General features: G+C 54.2%; 1 protein-coding gene across 2 annotated transcripts in view; it reads left to right on the top strand.

Moving 5' to 3' along the window:
* The first annotated feature begins 11,848 nt into the window (after positions 1–11,848).
* The window catches only part of GRM7 (glutamate metabotropic receptor 7), a 230,298-nt gene continuing 219,488 nt past the window's right edge, over positions 11,849–22,658 (top strand). For both annotated transcript variants that reach the window (XM_053954017.1, XM_053954016.1), the window contains exon 1: positions 11,849–12,450. In XM_053954017.1, the coding sequence (XP_053809992.1) occupies positions 11,941–12,450 (510 nt within the window). In that variant the 5' untranslated portion in view covers positions 11,849–11,940. The remainder of the gene's footprint in view (positions 12,451–22,658) is intronic.

Here is a 22,658-nt window from a genome sequence, read left to right as displayed (position 1 = left end):
ACCTGTGACCCCCAGGGCAATGCCCAGAGAGATGGGCCAGGGATCCTCCACTGCACTGAGGGGTCAACTGGGGAGAGCAGCAGCTCAGCACTGGCTGCTTTTAGCAGAACTAAAGGGGGAAAATTGTTTCATTATGGGCTTTTTCTGTTAAAATACACCAGTGTTTGAGTGAGAGATGTGCTTTTCACCCAGAGATCTCCTGATTGGGGCTTTCTGGCTGACACGGGGCTTGTTTCTTCTCCTGTCTGCCGTTGCTTTGGTGCTTTCAAGGGCTCTTGTTGCTTTTGCTGTTCAGGTCTGGTGCTGTGCCCCTTGCTGGTGTTCCTCAGCTTTATATTTGGAATTTGATATCCATGGAAATCTGTGACAATCCTTTGAATTTCTGCAAGCCCTTATTTAAATGGCAGGTAATTAATTCTCCACTGTGACGAAGCTTCCTGAGGTGCTGCGTGTGCCTCTGAGGGACATTCCTCCCTTCGAAATTCCAGATCCCTGAGGAAACGCTGCACCTGCATTTGGGGCTTGGATTTGGTTGGTCTGGGAGCTGTAAATTCCCCATTAGCATCTGCCCAGTCACAGGCCTGGCTTTTCCAAGAAATTCCACATTTCCCACCTGCTGGAAAGCAGGGAGAACAATACAGAGTGATTTTCAAAAGCCCCTGCATGGACCAGTTCCCTTGGTTTGGAATGGTTCTCTGTGATTTATTAGTCAGAAATTCCATCATATTTTGTACCATCCTTCACAAATCTCAGCTCCAATTTTTTCCCTTCTCAGAGCTGTCTTGTGAATAACAAACCCCACATTGTTCTTGTGTGTGTTCTTCTGAATTTATTTCATGTCATCTTACAGGAAAGGAAAAAAAAAAATAAAAATGCAGCTCCTCTCACTTAGCCCCTTTGGGACAGCAGCCACAGATGAAGAGCGAGCAATCAACATGTCAGGATAAAATTAGATTGCCACGGAGTACAAGGTTTGATCCAATATCTGTATCAGATTTGGGCTTCAGCTCTGCATATCACAATGAAGCAATGCTTGCTGAAGGTGCTCGGCCCAAAGCAGCTCCTTTCACACCTGGGAGAAGCTGGGAGAGGGGCAGGCAGGAATGCCCTGGGGTGCACTATTGCCTGGGTGTTTAACTGTGGCTCTGAGGAGGAGTGGCTGCAGGGAGGGCAGGGATGGAGCCAGGCTGGAGCCTGCAGCAGCACCAGGAGCTGGGGGAGCACTTCCTGCACAAATGCCCCAAATCCCCTTTCCATGCCCTGCTTTTCACTGGGGTGTCCTTTTGAAGTGAGGAAAATGGATTTATTGTGGGTAACTGAGATGGGTCTGCAGCATCCCTAACTCAATCCACTGGCCATCCTGTCCAAAGCAAAGGTCAGGGCTGTGCCCTGCTGGGTGCTGGCTTCTGAGCCAGGACCTTCACTCTGCAGCCCAGCCCCTGCTTGGTGACACAGCCCAGCCCTCAGGGACAGCTCCAGGGGCTGCCTTACAGCTTGCACAGGAAACAGAGGCATTTTGACACCGTTTTTTCAACAAAACGCCTCAATAATATCAAGAAATTATAATGTATGTTTCCATTTAACTGGGAAAAAATAAGGAAAATCTTTTAAATATTCATTCCAGTGTGTTTAGTTTTGGTCAGACAAAGTGTTTTGGTTCTCTTGAAGGACCCAACAGAAGCCAAGTGCCAACAAGTTGGAAAAGGTGAGCTCTGTGCAGGCACAGCCAGCCCTGCCCTGCTGGATTTCATAAAAGCCTTTTTCTGGCTCAGTAATTGTCTCCCAAAGGGACTCATGAGCGTGGCTGAAGTTGGGATGGGATTTTTTGGGAGGGTATTGAGGCAGGTCCCCTCTTTAACCCTCAGGCACTGCAATTTGTACCGTGGTGAATCCTGAGCCATTGAACACCCCGCTAAGGGCAGGCCTCGATTTGGGCTAATTGAGGATAAAATCCATTTTCTCTGGGTGTAAAAACATTGCTGCACACACTCAGAGGCTGTTTGTAACCTTGTGGCCCACCTAATCTCCCGTGTGAGGAATTTAACCTGGTTCTGCTCGTGCCCAGCTCTGTCCTGTGCTCCTTAATTCTCCAGACTGCCTCCCCCTGCTCTGCCAAAGGATCTCAAATTAATGCTCCAGTCTTCGAAATTAATGAGTTTTCATCGACCTGGGTGGAAGTGGATCAGCTTTGAGGCTGGCAGCCCACCCCACCAGTGCCTCACTGAGGAGCTCAGCTGCTTCAGGCACAGCTCCTGCCCCGGGAGGAGCAGCCCAGCCCTCTGGAGCTCACTGAAGGCTCCACCAGTGCCTGCTGCTCCCCACAGAGAGGGTGTCGGGGTCTGCTTTGCTTTGGAACGACCCTGAGAGTGTAAAACGCCTCGTTTCCCAGGAGTCTGAATGTGCAGGGTCGGCTTCTCAAGGTTGTTCATTTTCCCTTCTCTAGAACATTCTCTCTCTGCCCTGCTGAGCTCTGTCCAGCAGCTCGGCCATGGCATTCTGTCTGCCCTCAGGGCAGTGTTCACATTTTATACCAAAAACTCCGTGTGCCGTGGTTACAATAACGTGCCAATGTCTGTCATTGGTGTTGGACAGTGTGTCTGTGCCTGAAACCAACAGAAAAGTGTCACCAGCACAGCGAGACATGGAGGGCAAGGAGAAGGAGAAGAAGGTCAGGACACGCCCAAATCCCTCCATCTTGTCCCCTGAACCCCATCCTAAAAGCCCCAAAATTCTGCTTTTTCACCCTGTGTTAATTCAGCTACCACACTACTCAAACCCTTGTGGTTTGTAATTCCTCACACAGAGTTGGCAGCTTTTCCCAAGGGCTAAAATGGAAGCCACAGGTGTTTTTGACTTTGTGCCAAGGTCTGTGAGCCCCCTGCCAGGGTCTGGAGCCAGCCAGGGCAGCCAGAGGGGTGTCCTGGGCTCTGACAAGAGGAGAAATAATGACAGGCTGGATTTTGTTCTGTGGTAACTCCAGGTTGTTTTGAGTTCCTTTCTCCACTCCTTTAGCTCAAGCCACCAGTCTAGAACGCTCTCATTAGCCCCAGGTTCCCTGAGAGAGGAAGCTCAGCACCTGCATTTCCCAAAGCCCTGAATGGGGGCTGAAAAATCTGATTTCATTCATCACAATAGCGAGGCATCTCGAACAAAACAATATTATTAGAGCAGTTCATAGGTGATGGAGATGTTCCCAGTCCCTATAAATTGTTTTTTTTTTTTTCTGTGGAAAACACTGTGAGTTTTGAAGAATCAAAAATTCCTGGGTAGACCCTGAGCTCAACCCTCTGGTGCTAGACCACAATCCCACCCATGGAAGGACCTTGGAGAGGTTTTTCCATGGCCCCACATGGTGTGCTTGGATGGAACAAGACTCATCAAAGACCCAGCTGTGCCTGTGCCCTGGCTGGGCTGGGCTGAGCTGAGCTGAGCTGAGCTGAGCTGGGCTGAGCTGAGCTGGGCTGAGCTGGGCTGGGCTGAGCTGAGCTGGGCTGAGCTGAGCTGAGCTGAGCTGAGCTGAGCTGGGCTGAGCTGGGCTGGGCTGAGCTGAGCTGGGCTGAGCTGAGCTGAGCTGAGCTGAGCTGAGCTGGGCTGAGCTGGGCTGGGCTGGGCTGAGCTGGGCTGGGTTGGGCTGAACTGAGCTGAACTGAGCTGAGCTGGGCTGAACTGAGCTGAGCTGAGCTGAGCTGAACTGAGCTGAGCTGGGCTGAGCTGAACTGAGCTGAGCTGAGCTGAGCTGAGCTGGGCTGAGCTGAACTGAGCTGAGCTGAGCTGGGCTGAGCTGGGCTGAGCTGAACTGAGCTGAGCTGAGCTGAGCTGAGCTGAACTGAGCTGAGCTGAGCTGAGCTGAACTGAGCTGAGCTGGGCTGAGCTGAGCTGAGCTGAACTGAGCTGAGCTGGGCTGAGCTGAACTGAGCTGAGCTGAGCTGAGCTGAGCTGAACTGAACTGAGCTGGGCTGAGCTGAGCTGAGCTGAGCTGAGCTGAGCTGAGCTGGGCTGAGCTGAGCTGAGCTGAGCTGGGTTGGGCTGAGCTGAGTGATGCAGCATGGCACAGCAGGACCCAGAGCTGGCTCCCCCAGAGATGAACACCAGGATCCAGAGGCCCACCAGGTGAGTGCTGAGAGAGGTGAAGCCAGGGGAAAATTCATTTCATGGAGTATGATAGGGCATGAAAGAAAGGCATGGTTAAGTACCAGAAAATGGGGAAAAGGCAGGATTGTCTGATAGCCAGTCTATCAGAGCAAGAGAATAAAGGTAAAAATCTCTACCCTGAGCCCACACCAACAGAAAGGAGCTGTTAGCATTACCTGGGGAGACCAGGCTGTCGATGTTTTTTGCCTGAGTTTGCTGTTGTTGCACACAGGCTAAAGCCTTGCACAGACCAGGCTTGCTACAAAATGAATGAAGAAGGGCATTAAGGGAATAAATAAAAGAGATGAGGAAAAGATCTCCACTTGTACAAAATGTGCACAGCCATGAAGAGCCCTTAAAGAAAGAAAGTCAAAACTTCATTTACAAAGAGCTCTCCTGACTTGTGTCATAAAATGTTCCAAAACAATCTCATGACTCAATTCCTGCAGCCATTGAAGTAGGAAGAATTACATAAGATCCTTGCTGTTTGCTTTATTTCATGCTTAACTCATATTCTCAATGATTCATTATCAGGCTTTGTCAGGACTAATTAGCAGAGTGCCAGCTGTGACAGGACTGGGTACCACAGCACCTTCCGGTGGGGACTCCCCTGGGATCACTGCTCCTGGAGAATCAGGGAACAGCAGCCAGTGTCCAGTGCTTTGGGGCTAACTGGGCTGGGCTGGTCCAAAAGGGGATGCATTTGGTGCCTAAATGCATGAAGTGGAGTTTTCTGTCACTCTATTACAGCAAACAACAAAATCTATGAAGTTCCCAGGATGTTTCTTTTCTCTGCTAAAGTGACCTCTCTTCAGCTCAGCAAAAACCATTAAAACTCCCAAAAGGACACAGCTGGGAAGTCAGGCAGGTGTGAGTGTGAAGACGTGTGCTTATGGAAGGTGGCCCTGCCATGGCACAGGGTTTGGGGCTGGCTGGTCTCTCGGGGCCCTTCCACCCCAAACCAGGCTGGGGTTCCTCGCTTCTGTGGCTCCGTGTCCAGGCTTTTCCTGCTGATGTGAAACGAGCACCGGGCTCCCAGGCTGCGGGAGCAGTTTCCAAACAAAGCCTTTCTGACCTGCATTCGGTACAGGCAAAGTCATCCCTCCGAGAACCCCCGCGCTGTTGTGCACACCCTGCCTTTAAAAACAGAGTAATTGAGAGCAATTAACTTCTGGGCAGCAATGGCAGAACGTCAGGGACTCATTTCCAGGGATGTGAGCCGGGTGGGTCCGGTGGCACTGCGGAGACTGCAGCTCTGCCCACCCCACGGGATCCCCTTGGGCAGTGCCCAGGCTGCCAGGGCTGCGGGGCAGTGGGGCTGGCCCGGGAGCAATCCCAGCGTGGTGCTGGCAGTGCTGGGCTCTGCAGGACGGCTGGTGCCACGGAGGAGCTGGGGCTCTTTCAGGGGCTGGCAGGAGGAGGGTGCCTGGAGCTTCACAAGCTCCTCGCTGTGTGTCCATCTCCCCTGACGGGGACCGAGTGCCATGCCCTAACCAGGGGCTGGGATAGATGTCACTGGTTAAAGGTATTTTTCAGAAATATATAAAGCATTTTCTGTCAGTGTTCTTTGGGGGGAAAAAAAAAAATCTATCAAGTATTTTTAAAGTGTTTTGCTTAAAATTTGGCGAAGCTGTAAAGGACAGAAAAAGGGGCGCTGATGGCAGGGAGGGAAAAGCCTCTCAAGAGCATCCTGAGTGATTCCATCGGCTTTAATGCCACTTTGTTCCTTGGAAAAGTCCAGGCAGCACAGCCAGAAGGGGAGGAGGAGACCTGCCTGAGCTGGCTGGGTCCCTTTATTGTCTGACATTACAACACTATTATTATTTGGAGAAAGCTGTCTTATTTAATTATCCTGAATGTGCAATTCCATCATCTCTAATTCAGCAGTGGAGGAAGATGTTCCAAGCATTAAGCGAATCAAAATATTCTTCGTAAATAAGTAACTGAGAGAATAATAAGTGTTTGGAAAGAAGAAGTTATTGTTCCCTGTGACTGGCAGCGAGTTTAATGATTTGGCTGAAGTGCCCATCTAATAGAGCTGCCTGCTTGAAAGATTGGTGATCTCCAAGGAACGCTTGGAAGGTGTCTCCTGTGTAATTGATTGATGCATTCCTCTCCAAGGCCTGGATGGCTTTCAGAGCCCGGGCAGGATGGATGGGACGGATGGGGCTGCAGGGGTGGGAGCTGCCCTGTCCCCGAGGCAGAGGTGTGGAGTGACCTGAGCTCCTGCTCAGAAAGGGGAATTGCTGCAAGAGCACCCAAAACCTCCTGGGAAGTGCAGGGCCTTCCTCCCCTGCCCTTCTGCTCCTTCCCTGGGGTGGGAACGGTGGCACCTGATCCCTGCTCCGGGACTCTTTAACCACGCGCTGCACAGAGTCACAAAATCATGGAGATCCACCTTCAGATCATCAATCCAGTGGTGAACCTGGCACTGCCAGGTCCAGACTGGATGTCACCAGCTTGGCCTCAGCTCACGGCCAAGGGCTCCTCCTCCTCCTTCTCCTCCTCTTCCTCTTCCTCCTCTGTGGCAAGCACATTTCTCTCTCTCTCAGGATTTTTTATTGAGGTGCACAGAGAGAAATGAAAGAGAAAACAATTTCTATTTCTGCCCCTTGTTTTTCTCTTGTGGAATGTGTTTGGAGAATTGTTTACCCAGAGTGAGTGCTTGGTTGGACCATGGTGGATTGTTTGGTCCTGACAGCCAGTCAGATCTACCTGTGTCTGGGCTCTGGAGAACAGGGTCACGAGTTGTGAGTTAGTGAGATATGATAGTTAGAGAAAGTAGCATGCAATATTTAGTATCCTCTTTTACATAACATATTAATGTATTATAACATAATTATAATAAAGAAATCATTCAGCCTTCTGAAGTGGAGTTAGACATCATCATTCTTCCCATTGGGTTCGCCAACATCTACAACGCTCCTCCTCCTCCTCCTCCTCCTCCTCCTCCTCCTCCTCCCAGAGCCTGTTGCTTCCTAAAGCCGTGGCAGCAGCCAGGGCACAGGAGGCAGCCCCCGGGAGGTGCCTGCAAATGGAAAATAACTCTGTGTGTGATGCTGAGGCCTCTGAGAGCACCAAAGGAAGGGAAATGCTTCTCCCCACGGGATGGCTGAGGTTGGCTCTCAGAGCTGCTTTGCTTTTCCACGGGGTCACACCACTGCTGCAACAGAGAATTAGGCCCAGATACTTTAGCACAATGTGTTCATTGCAGTTTTTTTCTTGGAAACAATCCATAATGTCTTGTAGATTTAATAACTTCATATATTTTATAAATTACAATCTATTTATAATTTTAATATATTTTAATATTTTATAATTCAATAAGCTACAATTGTAAAAGTAATGTTTCTCTTACATAAATAAGGATCTAGCAAGGTATCTAAGCGACCATATCCTTGAGGAGAATTTGCTGTCCCCTGTCCTCCCTGGAAACCAGAGCCTCACTGACACCTTCTCTTTGTAAACAGCAACAACAAAGCCCTGAGTTAAGGATCTGAGCTTTTCACTGGCCTCTGCTCCAAAAATCCATTATTTTCTGAACAGCAGATAAGCAGGAGCTCTGGCTGCTTTCCCGAGCCTGACTTCACCCAACAAATTAATTGCTTGTACCACGTCCATTACAGTTGTCCAAGCTGACCTCTGCCTGCACAGCAGCCTCTGCCACATCCCCAATATCTGAAAGATTGTTTTATTCCTCCTTCCTGCTGGTCCATCACTCTTTGGGCTGCTTCCACTGGTTGGCTGTAACAGGATTTTGTGTCTGCTCTGCCAGCTGCCCAGATAAAGGCAATGTTTAATTATACAGCAGCTCTGACAGTAGATCCTCCTGTGATGGAGATCACACCATGGAAGGATGCCAGCGACGAGCCCCTTCCTTTCTGGCAAAGTCTTTGCTTATCCAGTAGAAATTTGGCTGAGTCTTATTTGACAGGCAAGTTAAGAAATGGTTTTGAATATTCTCTTGGATGTGTTTAACCAGCATTTACTTCTAAACAAATTCTCTTGCTAAAAAGATCAGGCTTGGGTTGGGTTTGGTTTATTTTTCTGGGGAATTTTTGATTTGTTCTGTGTTTTTTGGGTTTCTGTTTTTGGTGAAGCAAACCTCCCCAGGGGGAGATGGAGTGTCCCCAGCACTGCAAAGCCTCAGGCAATGGGAGGGTGCTGTGGGTGGAGAGACACAGGTGGGACTTTGGTTCTGGGTGCCTGGGCCTATGTGGGGCAGAAGCAGGGCATCAAACCCCAGTGCTGAGCTCCCTGGCGTGTCACTCTCGGGGTGACAGAAGCAGAACTGCTCCACTCTTACCCCAGGGGCCCCCAGCCTGTGCAGGGGTGAGGACAGAGCTCCCAAGGTTGAAGGTACAGACTTGTTCAGAGTCTGGGAGCTCAGAGTTGTGCTGGGAGCTGGGCTGGGCACACCAGTGACTCACGGTGCAGTGAAACACAAACTCACACTGCAATGATTTCCCCCATTTCCATCTGCTCCTGTCAATGTCCCATCAAAGACATAAAGTGCTGCTTTCCTGCACCAGCACCCCCTCCTGAGCCCATCAGGATTACCTGCAGCTTTCCTGGGATTGAGCGTGTGGGGAAACACTCATGGCTCTGGGAGGGGGAATGGCCGTGACTCAGTTCTCCTCAGGAGCTGCTGGTTGAAGTCTGAGTGTGGCTCTGAGTGAGGCTCTGAGTGCTGAATGCTCTGAGTGTGGCTCTGAGTGAGGCTCTGAGTGCTGAATGCTCTGAGTGTGGCTCAGAATGCTGAATGCTCTGAGTGCTGAATGCTCTGAGTGCTGAATGCTCTGAGTGAGGCTCTGAGTGCTGAATGCTCTGAGTGCTGAATGCTCTGAGTGAGGCTCTGAGTGCTGAATGCTCTGAGTGCTGAATGCTGAGTGAGGCTCTGAGTGCTGAATGCTCTGAGTGCTGAATGCTCTGAGTGCTGAATGCTCTGAGTGAGCTCTGAGTGCTGAATGCTCTGAGTGCTGAATGCTCTGAGTGCTGAATGCTCTGAGTGCTGAATGCTCTGAGTGAGGCTCAGAGTGCCAAATGCTCTGAATGCCGAATGCTCTGCGGCTCTCCAGGTGGGCTGGGAGGGAGGGGAGGGATCCTTTAGGTGCAGTGGGACAGGGGATGTTGCTCAGCACAGGTGTGACACTCTCACTGCTGGCTTTAGTCAGCACTGCCTCACCCCAGGTGTTCAGCAAGCCGAGCGCAATCTCAGGATGATGGAATCCTTTTGGTTGGAAAAGGCCTTTCAGATCATGGAGGCTGATATTTCTCCCAAGGAAATCACAGCAGTGAGTGATGTGCAGGCTGTTATTATATTTAGTTTCCTGTCTGAGAGGGCCAGATTGGGTGTAGGTAGCTCAGAGCACAGAGGGGATGGGGCTCAGGTACAATGAGAAGGAGAGCACTGCCAATTTGAAGAGTTCAACTTAAAAGGCAGGAAACTGAAAACTGATCAACAGGATTTTTCAGGAGATGTTCAGTGGTGCTTGTTAGCACAGCAGCCAAGTACTTGGCAGAGTGGGAGAGGGACTGGGCGCTTCTATGGATATCAGGAGTACCCAGAGTAGAGATTACTGTATCCATTTTTGTAAAGTAATTAGAATAATCTTTCACGCTTCAGGGGTTAAACCAACAAAATCAGGAAGAAAATAAAGACATCTGCATACTGCAAAACTCTGTCCTTTTCTTCTGGTACATCTGCTGCTAATGCAAGATGAGCTACAGGGCTGGGCTGGACCCTGGGGCTGCCCTGATCAGCTGTGGCAGGCCCTGTGCTCCTTAGGGAACCTGGTGTGGAATCTGGACACTCATTCTTTAGGTAAAACCAGGGTGTGAGGAAGGGGAGGATGAAGTGGAGAGCAGATGGGTTTTCTGTGACTTTGAGAGGACAGAAGTTTATGTGATTATGTATGAATAACTGCAGATTTGCCCAAAGGGAAAACAAAACCAGTCCAAACCAAGAAGCTTTCAAAATCATGAGGTGACTTCCAGCAAAACAATGGGATTTATTAGAAGAGTGATTTAGCTCCACATCCTTCCTGAACTGGAGCACTTGAGACAAACTTGAGGCTCCAATCACAAGAGTCAGAATATTTAATAATAATAATAATAATAATAATAATAATAATAATAATAATAAACAGAGGTAAGATTCTGACTGTGGAGCTTTAAGTGGGCAGGAGGTAAATAAGCACTAAAGAGCTCTCCCTGGGAGGAGATGGAAAAGGGGATGGAGCTGGTGGTAACAAGGGAGAACTGGGAAGGAAATCCCACTGTGCAGCAGGTGAAGTGATGTGAGGAGTTGGGCTGTGTGTGCAAGGGATGGAGATGGGGGCTGGTTCAGCTCCACCCCGCTGGCAGAGACTGGGAGAGGGGTGGGAGTCCGGCAGCACTATGGAAAATCTCTGAGGAACTGGGTGGTCCTTCAGGTCCCTTCCAACCCAACCCAACCCATTCTGTGGCTGGCAGTGTAAAGGGAATCACCTTTTCAAGATGTGTGGGTGATTTGAGGGAGGTGAGGCCCTGGCACAGGTGCCCAGAGCAGCTGGGGCTGCCCCTGGATCCCTGGCAGTGCCCAAGGCCAGGCTGGACACTGGGGCTGGAGCAGCCTGGGACAGGGGAAGGTGTCCCTGTCATGGCAGGGGTGGAATGAGACAATCATTAAGGTCCCTCCCAATGCAAACCAGTCTGTGATCCTGTGACTGGGCAGGTTCCTACACACGGGTTGTGCTGGCCCAGAGCGTGTTAGAGGCCACGTGATGAACAGCAGCTACACCTGGTCTGGTATTTATGAAGGAGGAATTAAAGGTTGCTTCCAAAAAATGTGCTTGGTCTGGTGGGAACATCTGAGAGATGCATTCTGCATTAGCTGGAATTGGAAATATGCCAGGGTGTGGATGTGCTGGTCAGGAGGGAATGGCAACAGGTGACACCCTTTGGGTTGTCAGAGTTTTGGAGTAAAAGGAACAAAACCAGGATGTTCCAGCATCCTCGAGATCTGGGTGTGCAGAAGAAAAATGGGTCTGGAGATCTTAAAATAGAACGAGCTCAGCTGCATTACTTCGGCTTTGGGAGTACGGGGTTACATCCAAACTCCTCCTCCTCACCGCTCCATTGGTACCCACCTCGGCGGGCGGAGGATGTCGTTCCCACGGCACAACCCGGATTGATGCTGTGGATGCCCTGGGCTGGCCGGGCGCTCCCGCTGTCCCCGGCTGTCCCCGGCGGCACTGCCGGGCCCCGCGAGCGGCAGAGCCCGCGGCGCTCCGCTCCGCGCCGGGAGAGCGAGGCGGAGGAGGAGGATGCTGCTGCTGCTGCTGCTGCTGCTGCTGCTGCTGCTCCGGCGGGGCTGAGCGAGCATCCCCCACGCAGCGCCTTTGGCGGGCGCTCCCGAGCCGCGCTGCCCGAGCCCGGGGGGAGCGGGCAGCGGGGCCGCCGCGCTCCCCCCGCTTCCCCCGTCCCCAGCGCGTCCCGCAAGCCCCCATCGCCGGCAGAGCCGGGACCCCGCGGGGCTCTCCCCGTGCCCGCGGCCGTGCCCACGCCGATGCCCGTGCCCACCGAGCCGGCCGGGGCGGTGCGGCGGGCGCTGCGCAGCGGCGGCGGGCGGGGCGGGGGGCGGGCGGCCCCGGCCGTTTAAAGCGGCAGCGGCAGCGCCGCGCTCCCCAGTGCCGGTGCCGGAGCGCGGCGGGCAGGGCAGGGCGAAGGGCGGCGGCGGCCGAACCCGCAGCCCTTCCCCCGGCCATCCCGGCCGGCCCGGCCCCCGGGGAGCGCGGGGCAGCGCCCGGGGGCGGCGGCGGCATCACCATGGGCCGGCCGGGCAGGGTGCTGCGGCTGCTGGCGCTGCTGGAGCTGCCCTGCTGCCTGCTGGAGCTGCTGCTCGGGGAGGCGGCCCGCGGGCAGGAGATGTACGCGCCCCACTCCATCCGGCTGGAGGGGGACATCACCCTGGGCGGCCTCTTCCCCGTGCACGCCAAGGGCCCCCCGGGCTCTCCCTGCGGGGACATCAAGAAGGAGAACGGCATCCACAGGCTGGAGGCGATGCTCTACGCCCTGGACCAGATCAACAGCGACCCGGACCTGCTGCCCAACGTGACGCTGGGCGCCCGCATCCTGGACACCTGCTCCCGGGACACCTACGCGCTGGAGCAGTCCCTCACCTTCGTCCAGGCGCTCATCCAGAAGGACACCTCCGACGTGAGGTGCACCAACGGCGAGCCGCCCGTCTTCGTCAAGCCGGAGAAAGTAGTTGGAGTGATCGGGGCATCGGGAAGTTCCGTGTCCATTATGGTGGCCAACATCCTCCGGCTGTTCCAGGTAGGGCCGTGCCGCGGGGCTCCGCCGCTCCAGGCTCCCCTTGTGCCTCTCCAGGTGCTCCATCCGCCTCCCTCCGGAGCAGCTGCTTCCCCTCCCCGCCGCCCTCTCCCTTCTCCACGGTGCGTGGCGCTTTCTGGATTTATCGCCCCATTTGCACGAAGCAATGCCGGAGGGAAAGGAGGAGAAAAAAAAAAAAAAAAAAAGGAAGAGAAGAGGCGCTGGTTGCGCTGGGTTTGCGTTAGAGAGAGCCGTGGCTCGGCGGGGATGGATGCGGGCGCACGGCATCCCAGCGGGGCACGGCCGGCACCGCTCCGCTCACGGAATCCCGGCGGTGCGGGCAGGGCTGGCGAGGCCGCGGCCACCCCGGCCCGGGGGTCGCGGGGGGGTCGGGAGAGGGTCAGGAGGGGCTTTCTCGGGCTGAGCCGGGGCTGCGCGGGGCAGTCCCAGCACCCAGCGCCTGCCCGGTTCGGGTCCCGGCTCCCTCCCGAGCCCGGCCGGCCGGAGCGGGGGCACCGGGGGCGGCTCAGCCCGGGAGCGCCGCTCCGCGCCGCCCCAGGCTCCGGCGGCTCCGGGAGGAGCCAGGGATGAGCAGAGCCGGAGGATTAGAGAGCCGTGTGTGCGTGTGTGTGTGTGTGTGTGCGGGGGAGATGCGCTGCAGCGCTGCCCGTTCTCCCCCTCCTCGCCTCCCCCGTTCGCGCTGCGATCGCGCCCGTCTCGCCCCCGGCCCCGCTCCTCGGTGGGTGTCGGGGCACGGACACTTGTCACCCCCGCACATCCTCCTGCCCCGGGGCCGTGCGAGGCCATCTGTCCGGCTCTGGTTTGATCCCCCGGGATGAGGGGGTGTCCCCCCGGGGCTGGGGTGTCCCCCCAGGGTTGGGGTGTCCCCCCGGGGCGCCGCTGCAGCCGCCGGGCCCCGCAGCGAGCGCCGGGTGCTCCTCGGCAGCGATCGCGGGTGCGGTGACAGTGACAGAAGCGCCACCAGATGCATCGTGAGCAGCGGAGTTCTTCGCTCCCTGTCCTACGCCTTCGCATGCGGAAGGTGGTGGAGGGATTTTTTTTATTTTTGTGCAGCGGGCGGAGAGATCCCCCGCTTTTCCCAGCTGGAAACTTGTGAGGCTTTCACGGCAAATCCGTGCTCGGTGCTGTCGGCAGCCGAGCCTCCCCGTTGCCATCTGCCTGCCGGTGCCATCTCCGGCCGCTGCGCCCGAGGCGAGCGGGGCGATGCCGCCCTCGGCTCTGCCCGGCCGGGCTGTGCCCGGGCCATTTCCCTGGCACAACACCAACGAGCTGCTCCTTTGCCTTGCTCGCCTCCCCTCCTGGCAGAGTCGAGCGCATGGCTGGCGGATTCCTGTGCGGAATCTGCCCCGGTGTGTGGGTGCCTTGGCCGTGCCCCTCCGTGCCCGCTGCCCGGGCTGCAGAGCGGCTCAGCTCCGTCCTGCGGGGCCCGGCGGCCGGAGCGACGTGAGCGCTGCCGAACTTGCGCTCGAGTACGGCTCGGGCAGCTGCCCCCAGCCAGGAGGGTGGGAGGAGGCGGCTCTTCCACTCCGGTTCTCATCCCACAGCGAGTCCGGGGCACTCCCTACCGAGCTCCACTTCAGAAGGGAAACCGAGGCGCCAGGAGCCTTTTGGATAATGCCACAATACCTGCCAAGCCTCTGGCGATACGTTACGGAGTGGAGTTTGCAGAAAATAAGATGTTTGGACAGTTTCTCCATGTGGAGATATTTATATAAACTAAATATTTTAATGTATTGTGACTAAGCATCTGTTCAAAATTGCAATTTAACCAAATCATCCAGAAAGCAGGAACTGGCCCATACTGAGGGATTTTACTGAATATATATTTTGCAGCTTGGATGAGCCACCTGGAAGTGGTTCTTTCATGCTGCAAAACTGTTCCCTGTAGTCCTCTCCTGCTTCAAAATACAATTTAGAACATGTTCAGCCAAAGAGAAATAGAAAATAACTATTTTAGTAGGAGAAGTGGACCTGTTCAACAACTAAGTGTCATTGTGTGTGGGTGGATGAGAAGCTCTAAGTTAGTTGAAAGAAGAAAACCAAGTACCAACCAATCACAAAAATCTTGTTAACCTCAGAACTCTCTGAGAAATTCCTGAGTGTGGCAGCCAGCTTCTTTCTCAGGGGTCGCTGTGGGATTTGCTGCCTGGGGCAGTGGGTGAGGGGCCGGTGGATGGCTCTTGAATGCTTACTTGCATGCCCAAAGTGGCTTTTCCCTCACATCTGGAAGCTAAAAGCTCTGTAGAGGCCCTGCAAAGAAATCTTAATGGAGCTTCTGCTTCTCTGACAATATCTTGGAAGAGAGAAGTATTTCTGCTGTGCCTTAATGTGGGGAGAAGATCGGTGTAAATCTATATCTATAGATATACAGAACCCATCCAGGGCACAGCAGGGCTCCTCAGGCAGCTCCTGGTGCTTCAGGAGCTTCCTCCCCACGAGGGGCCAGAGCCATGCAGGCTGTTCATCTTCCTCTCTGCATGGGAGGCTGTGTTATCCGTGCCTGCAGCTCCCCGTTCCCGGCGCAGCGGCGGCCACGGCCAACAGGTGCAGCAGCAGGGAGAGCCAGTGCCGGGCTCCTCTGGCTGCAATTCATCCCTGCAATTCCTGCTGCAGGCTTTGGGGGAGCTTTCCTGGGCTGAAAAAAAAAAATGATGGGGGCATCTCCATGAGTGACACTTGGGCGTTTTGCTGTGTGCTCAGAGCCCCTCCCTGCCTCTGTAGCTCTCCCCTCGCTTACCCCTGAACTGCTCCGTGGGTAAAAGAGCCTGGGAGTAGTTGGGGTGGGAGGGTTCCTCCAGGAGCGTGGGGCAGTCCTGCTGGAGCCCAGGGGAGCTGCTGCCCTGCCTCTCCCTTTCTCCAGCTGAAGCGTTGGTGCTGGTGGAGCCACGCTGAGATTTTGGGCTGGTCACTGCTCCTGCTGGGTCCCAGGGGACGTGTGGGTGGGCACAGGAAGTGCCAGTGGGGCAGGATGCCTCATCAGGCCCCCTCCGGGAGGACTGCAGAACGAACTGAGGAGGGATGGAAGTGCCCTGTGCAAGCTCGGCGTCGGAGGGAGGGCAGGCTGCACCCCTGGGTTCAGTGTCTGCCCCTGCCAAGGGCTCGGTGGGACCTGCTGGAGCCCCTTGGGTTAAAACGATGGGTGAGGAGCATCAGCCATGGCTGGTCAGGAGCAGGGCAGGATGTCTGAGCGCACAGGAGCTCCTCCAGCGTGGCCATGGCTTCCCCAGGACGGGGGACTGGGCTCTTTCTTTTCCATCTCTGTTCTTTGCCTTCACCCCATCCATCAGAGGAGTGCCCCGGCAGTTGGGGCAGTGGCACAGCCCTCTGTGACTGCGTGCCCTGGGGCTGTGTCCCACCCCAGGCGCTGGGAAGGGCTGCCCGGGCAGGGTTTGGCACCGATGCTGCAGGGGGATCAGCCTGGGGCTGCTGGTGGCCCTGCACCAACACTCAAGTGTGTCAAAGGCAGGGACTGCTGTCCAACACAATCCTATCAGCACACACCAGTAAAGAGCAGCCCGGTCATAAATTAAATATCTCTCCTGAAAATAACACCAAAAATAATTTGGAAAGCTGCTTCCCAAATGCACCGGGGAGTTCGGGCAGGATGGTTTTAGGCTGCTGGTTTTGCTTTGGAGAAAATGCTGTTCCTTTGCAGGGTCGTAGCTTTCCCTGCAAATGGAACTCCATGATACAACCATGGCCAGGGTGTTTCGTATTTTCTGGAAGCAGACCATGCAATACGGGGAATATCAGCACCCTGATTTCTCCTTTAATGCTGGAAAGCTTATTTTTGTGCTCCCTACAGACTTCTCATGACAGGCTTTAATAATGAACAAATTACTGCTTCAGGTTGGTGTCCTCGGTGGATGCAATTTGAAAGAGTCAATCAAGAATAATTTTGTTCTTGTCTAAATCCCTGTGGGGTTTTCTCAGGGGTGGCTCTGGTGGCCCAGAGGGGGCTGTTCCTGAGCCTCTCCAGGGAACTTTGCAGCAAAGTGGGCTAAGGCAGTGCAGGGAGATTGGGAGTGTAAATTGGAACATCCCCGAGCTCCCTGGGGGTGTTGGCTGCCTTTCCTTCCTGCCGAGGGAGGAAGATGACAGTTGCAGTCCTGCCTTCTGCTCCAGACACAGTAATCACAAAAATGAGATTATTTGGAAAGGAAGGGAGCTTAAAAGTGCAGCTCTGAGCTGGATGCTGCTCTTTTCTTGCAAAATGCACACACTTTTGCCAGGCTCTCTGGGGGAGGCTGTCGGGCTGGGATTGCTGGGGATGGGATGGGATGGGATGGGATGGGATGGGATGGGATGGGGATGGGATGGGATGGGGCTGGGGTTCAGCTGCTCCAGGGAGTCAGGGGGAGCACTGGAGCCTGCTCCTGCTGGGAATGCTCCTCGGGCACAGGAAGGAAGGGCAGGGCTGTGTGAGAATGTACAGAGCCATGTGTGATCCCACGGTTCCAACAGATCCCTTGGAATCTGTTGGAATGGAATCCCTGCTGATCTGATCAGTTTCTAGGAACTCCTTGTAATTCCCAGGAAAATGTCTGCAAACTGGTTGTTCCTCCATCTCTTAGTTCAAGCTTCTTGCAGGAATGTGGATTTGGGCCCATTCCATGGGATGTAATTTCCATTCCAAGTCCACGTGTTGAGCCCCTCCTGCCGACCTTGCCCTGATGAGATGCTGGGGAGGTTTCATTGATGGGAGCACCTGGGCTCTCACTGGGGCTTGGGAAGAAAGCTCCCACATTTCAGCAGTGTTCTTCTCTGGATGCTAATTTATTGTGAACTCCTGACCTGATCCTTGCATTTTCCTCTCCTCACTTCAAACAGGACAATACTTTTTAGGCAATGGAGGAATGATTCATTTTAGAAAAGGTATTTCAGGAAACTCCACATTTTTCAGTTTCTCAGGTAGAGAACGCAACAAAAAGCTGAAAATAGGAAACAGCAACCTTTAATTCCTTGCCTCTTCTCAAAAAAAAGGGGCTTTGTGTTCTTTAATGAGCTTTCATTTCAGCAGCCTCTAAGTATTTGTCCTCGTTGGTAGCGAGGCCCTGATGTGTGTCAGCACCCTGAGCCATGCAGGGCTGTGCCTCAGCTGTGAGGCTGCACCAGAGATGTGGAATCTGATTTTTCCTCTATAAATAAAAGGCCAGGAAAATCCTCACTTCAGGAATTCCACATGGGGAGTCACTAATGAGAGGTTGGAGGTGCTGTGAATGTATTTTTCTGGAACGCTGTGTTTTGGAGGTAAAATTCATTTTCTCAACAAGGCAAAATTCAATTTGAGCAATAATCTTGGCTCTTAACCTGTTTTCAAGTGTCTCTCTTGAGGCAGAAGGGACTGCAGTGGGTCATTTGGAAGGAGAGTGGTTCTGCCAGGAGAGGGATGCTCATCCACGGGGAGGGACGATGGGCAGAGGATTCAGGGATAATTGGGACTGGCACAAGGGGTGCAGGAACAGGGAGAGCAGGTTTTCAGCAAGTTCACTTGTGCAATTCCCAATTTACTCTTTGAAACAAAATAAGGTGACCTCTCTGGAATGACAAATGGAGGGATCATTTCAAGGCATTAATTTCTATATAAGAATTATTGATCTGCTTTGGAATCTCATAACAGTAATACTACAAAACTCCATGTACTCTGTTCCATATTTTATTCTATTAAATGAGTTTTGCTTGGAGGCACTAAAACCATCCAGCACAATACTCTGTTTCATAAGATCAGATGTTGTTATTTCTATTTATAGCTGTATTCAAATTAATCTCAATGAGTGACAATGCTGACTGTCCCAGACGCTGGACTATGATGAATTTTATCATAATATTGGGAGATACGAAGCATGTAATTAAGGCTGTTTGGAGAGCCTGGAATCCAATATAGCCAGGCCATTAGTGTGGTGAGAGGTACCCAGGCAGAGAGAGATCTGAAGGAGAACAAGGCTTGCCTGAGCTTTGCTCCTTACTGGTGATTCACGAGGTCCTCCCAAGCCCTTCTGCTCAAGGCAGTGCAGTTGTTCTGAGCCAGCACCAATTTAATGGCAATAAAGCCCGCTCCTGCTCTGGACCAGGAGAAGGTGGTGGCCCTGCCCCACCCGAGGCCACAGCTCCCTCCTGGGCAGTGCCCTTGTGCTGCCCCTGGCCGGAGTGAGCCCAGCCCTCAGAGCCTGCAGAGCTCTCCAGCCCCGGCTCTGCGCCAGGAGCAGAGGCTGACAGCTCTTGGTGTCAGCGTGGGCTGGAGCTCTGTGGTGTCCCCGTGTCCCCAGGGCCACCATGGGCTCTGGGTGCCCCTCCTTTGGCAGCTCAGGGGGTGCTGTGGGTGCTCAGGGCTGTCCCCCTCCATGGGCTCTGGGTGCCCATCCTTTGGCAGCTCAGGGGGTGCAGGGTGGGTGCTCAGGGCTGTCCCCCTCCATGGGCTGTGGGTGCCCCTCCTTTGGCAGCTCAGGGGGTGCTGTGGGTGCTCAGGGCTGTCCCCCTCCATGGGCTGTGGGTGCCCCTCCTTTGGCAGCTCAGGGGGTGCTGTGGGTGCTCGGGGCTGTCCCCCTCCATGGGCTGTGTTTTGGAGCAAAGCCTTTTGCAGCAGAGCCGGTGTCAGGTGCAGGACGGGGCACACCTGAGCTTCCCACAGGGATCCCACCCCTTCTGGGGGCACAAAGTGCCCCTGGCTGACAGAGGGCAGCCCCAGGTGCCTGTGGCTGAGGCTGTGGTGCTGAGGACGCTTTTGCTGTGTCATTTGGGATCTGGAGAGCATTAGGATGCTGTGTGAGTGCTGGGCATTCTCTTATGCCTCAGCTGTCGGGTGATGCTGGCCGGTGCCTCCCTTCCCAGCCCTTCTAAATGAGCTTGGCAAATGTTCCCAAAGCCCTGGGATGTGCCCCTGGCTGGAGATCACTTCTCTGGGCCGTGGGATCAGCGAGGCACTTGGGCTGCCTGGCCCCTGATTGACACTGGGAAGAGGAGACCTCCCCTGAGGTGCTGCAGGTCCAGTGTTTGCACATTCAGGGCACATCCAACAGCTCTATTTTGGTCTGGGTTTTTGGGAAAAGGATGGGCTGAGCTGTGGGGGTGGAGGGGAGGCTTTGGAGCGGTCACAGGTCACAAGATTTCATGCTGATGATGGTTCTGCTGAATGCCTCTGAGCATGGTTGTGTATCTGCGTGTTTTTATATATATCTGTATAGATAGATATACAAAAATATCATTGTTGTACCTACTGATGCTGTAAATGTGAGCTGTCTCTGTAAGGTCTTGCTCAGGGCTTGGGCTGGGCAGGGGAGAGCTGTGCTGGGTGAGGAGAGGATGGAGCACCTGGGTGTGCACCTGCCTGTTTGGCTTTTGATCCTGCCTGTCTCACATGAAGATGACGTTAGGGCTCAGAGCAATCAGTCATGGGGGATAAAGAGAGAAGAGATGTGGTTTAGGAATCCTGAGCCACCTCAGAGGCCTTAGCAGCACCAGCAACAGGCTGTGTTTGGGCTTGGCTGCTCCTGCGTGGGGAGAGAGAGGCTGAAGCTGCTGGAAACACGGGAAGAACATGGAGAGGTTGGTGGTGGCTCTGCAGGGTGAGAGGCTGCTGCAGGAGGATGCTGTGCAGGAGCAGCTCTCCTGTCACAGCAGCACAGCCCGTGCTGCCATGGCCAGGTCGGTGCCAGCAGGGCTGGGGTGCTGGCAGGAGCAGGGAGGGCACAGCCCGGGCAGCTGGCACGCTGCCTTAGCCCAGGGAAGTGCCCTGCTGGAGCTGCTGCACTGCTGCCAGCTCACAGGCTGGGATCTGGAGCTGCCCGGGTGTGATCCTGGAGCTGCCCTGCAGGCTGTGATCCTGGAGCTGCAATGCTGGGTGTGATCCTGGAGCTGCAATGCTGGGTGTGATCCTGGAGCAGTCTGGCTGTGATCCTGGAGCTGCCCAGGTGTGATCTTGGAGCTGTAATGCTGGGTGTGATCCTGGAGCAGTCTGACTGTGATCCTGGAGCTGCCCAGGAGTGATCCTGGAGCTGCCCAGGTGTGATCCTGGAGCTGCCCAGGTGTGATCCTGGAGCTGAAATGCTGGGTGTGATCCTGGAGCAGTCTGGCTGTGATCTTGGAGCAGCCCAGGTGTGACCCTGGAGCAGCCCAGGTGTGATCCTGGAGCTGCCCAGGTGTGATCCTGGAGCAGTCTGACTGTGATCCTGGAGCTGCCCTGCAGGCTGTGATCCTGGAGCTGCCCAGGTGTGATCCTGGAGCTGCCCAGGTGTGATCCTGGAGCAGTCTGGGTGTGATCCTGGAGCTGTAATGCTGGGTGTGATCCTGGAGCAGTCTGGGTGTGATCCTGGAGCTGCAATGCTGGGTGTGATCCTGGAGCAGTCTGGCTGTGATCCTGGAGCTGCCCAGGTGTGATCCTGGAGCTGCCCAGGTGTGATCCTGGAGCAGTCTGGCTGTGATCCTGGAGCTGCCCAGGTGTGATCCTGGAGCAGCCCAGGTGTGATCCTGGAGCTGCCCTGCAGGCTGTGATCCTGGAGCTGCAATGCTGGCTGTGATCCTGGAGCTGCCCAGGTGTGATCCTGGAGCTGCAATGCTGGGTGTGATCCTGGAGCTGCCCAGGAGTGATCCTGGAGCTGAAATGCTGCTGTGATCCTGGAGCAGTCTGGCTGTGACCCTGGAGCTGTAATGCTGGGTGTGATCCTGGAGCAGCCCAGGTGTGATCCTGGAGCTGCAATGCTGAGTGTGATCCTGGAGCAGTCTGACTGTGATCCTGGAGCTGCCCAGGAGTGATCCTGGAGCTGAAATGCTGGGTGTGATCCTGGGGCTGCCTGGCTGTGATCCTGGAGCAGCCCAGGTGTGATCCTGGAGCTGCAATGCTGGCTGTGATCCTGGAGCTGCCCAGGTGTGATCCTGGAGCTGCAATGCTGGGTGTGATCCTGGGGCTGCCTGGCTGTGATCCTGGAGCAGCCCAGGTGTGATCCTGGAGCTGCAATGCTGGCTGTGATCCTGGAGCTGCCCAGGTGTGATCCTGGAGCTGCAATGCTGGCTGTGATCCTGGAGCTGCCCAGGTGTGATCCTGGAGCTGTCCTGCAGGCTGTGATCCTGGAGCTGCAATGCTGGGTGTGATCCTGGAGCTGCCCAGGTGTGATCCTGGAGCTGCCCAGGTGTGATCCTGGAGCTGTCCTGCAGGCTGTGATCCTGCCATTGTAGGATCTGTGTAGAGCAAAGCAAGCCCATAGACCACGAACTTCCTAATAAATTTCTTGTTTCATAAATATTTTAATATTGGTAATGGTGTATCCAGCAGAATGCAGATTTGTTCCGTGCCATTCAATTCAGCCTCACAGTGCCATGTGGCACTTCTGCACCCAGAGCAGAGGAGTGCCAGGGCTCTGAGCAGCACTGGTGGCACAGGAGGGCTCTGCCCCTTGGCAGGGCTGTCCTCAGGAGGCTGTGGCAGGGAGGAGAGGCACAGCAGGAATTCTTCCTCTCTGCAAATGCAGGATTTGAGCCTCAGGAGTGCAGCAGGTTCTGTCTGCAGTCACACCCACCCCTGGGGTCCTTGGTGTGAGATCTCAGATCAGCTGCAGGTGGGGGGTGCAGCTCTGGGGGGCTCTGGGATCCCTCTGTGCACCCCCTGTTTATGGGGCCTTCAACATCACACCAATCTACTTCCAAAAGAAATTTATAAATATGTGTTGTGGTGCATCAGAACTTTCGAAATACAAATTTATTTTTAGCTGTCTCGAGAGAAACACAGACCAGTCAATGTTAGAAGTCAAAGTTTCGTGGGCAAAGAAAGCTTGGCTTGACTGACTGCAGGTGTCAGAGCAGAGCCCTTGTCCCCATGGATGTCCTGGTGTCCTGGGACAGCATTTGCTGGTTTAGAAACACCTCTTGCTACCCACAGCTTGGTGCTGAAATAAAAACAGCAGGTAAATGGAATGGATGGCTGGAACTGAGCACTGGGATTTACTGGCAGCTCCTGAGAGCACAGACAGCATCTCCCCCAGCACAGACAGGACTGAGAGCCTGGAGTTGTTTCCCATGTGGATCCCATCAAAACTGAGTCCTAATGGATAGGATCAAGGCCAAATTCCATTTAATAAAAAGTGGCAGGAATAACTACAAAAGTAAAGACAAACTGTCAGCTCAAATTTGGCAGGAAGTTGTTATTTTTGCAGGAATAAAATTCAGCAATAATAGAGATGGTTTAGTGATTTTTAAAGCAG

Source organism: Vidua chalybeata, chromosome 12 (genome assembly GCF_026979565.1).
Source record: "Vidua chalybeata isolate OUT-0048 chromosome 12, bVidCha1 merged haplotype, whole genome shotgun sequence".
NCBI lineage: Eukaryota > Metazoa > Chordata > Aves > Passeriformes > Viduidae > Vidua > Vidua chalybeata.
This window is presented reverse-complemented; position numbering and strand designations above follow the sequence as displayed.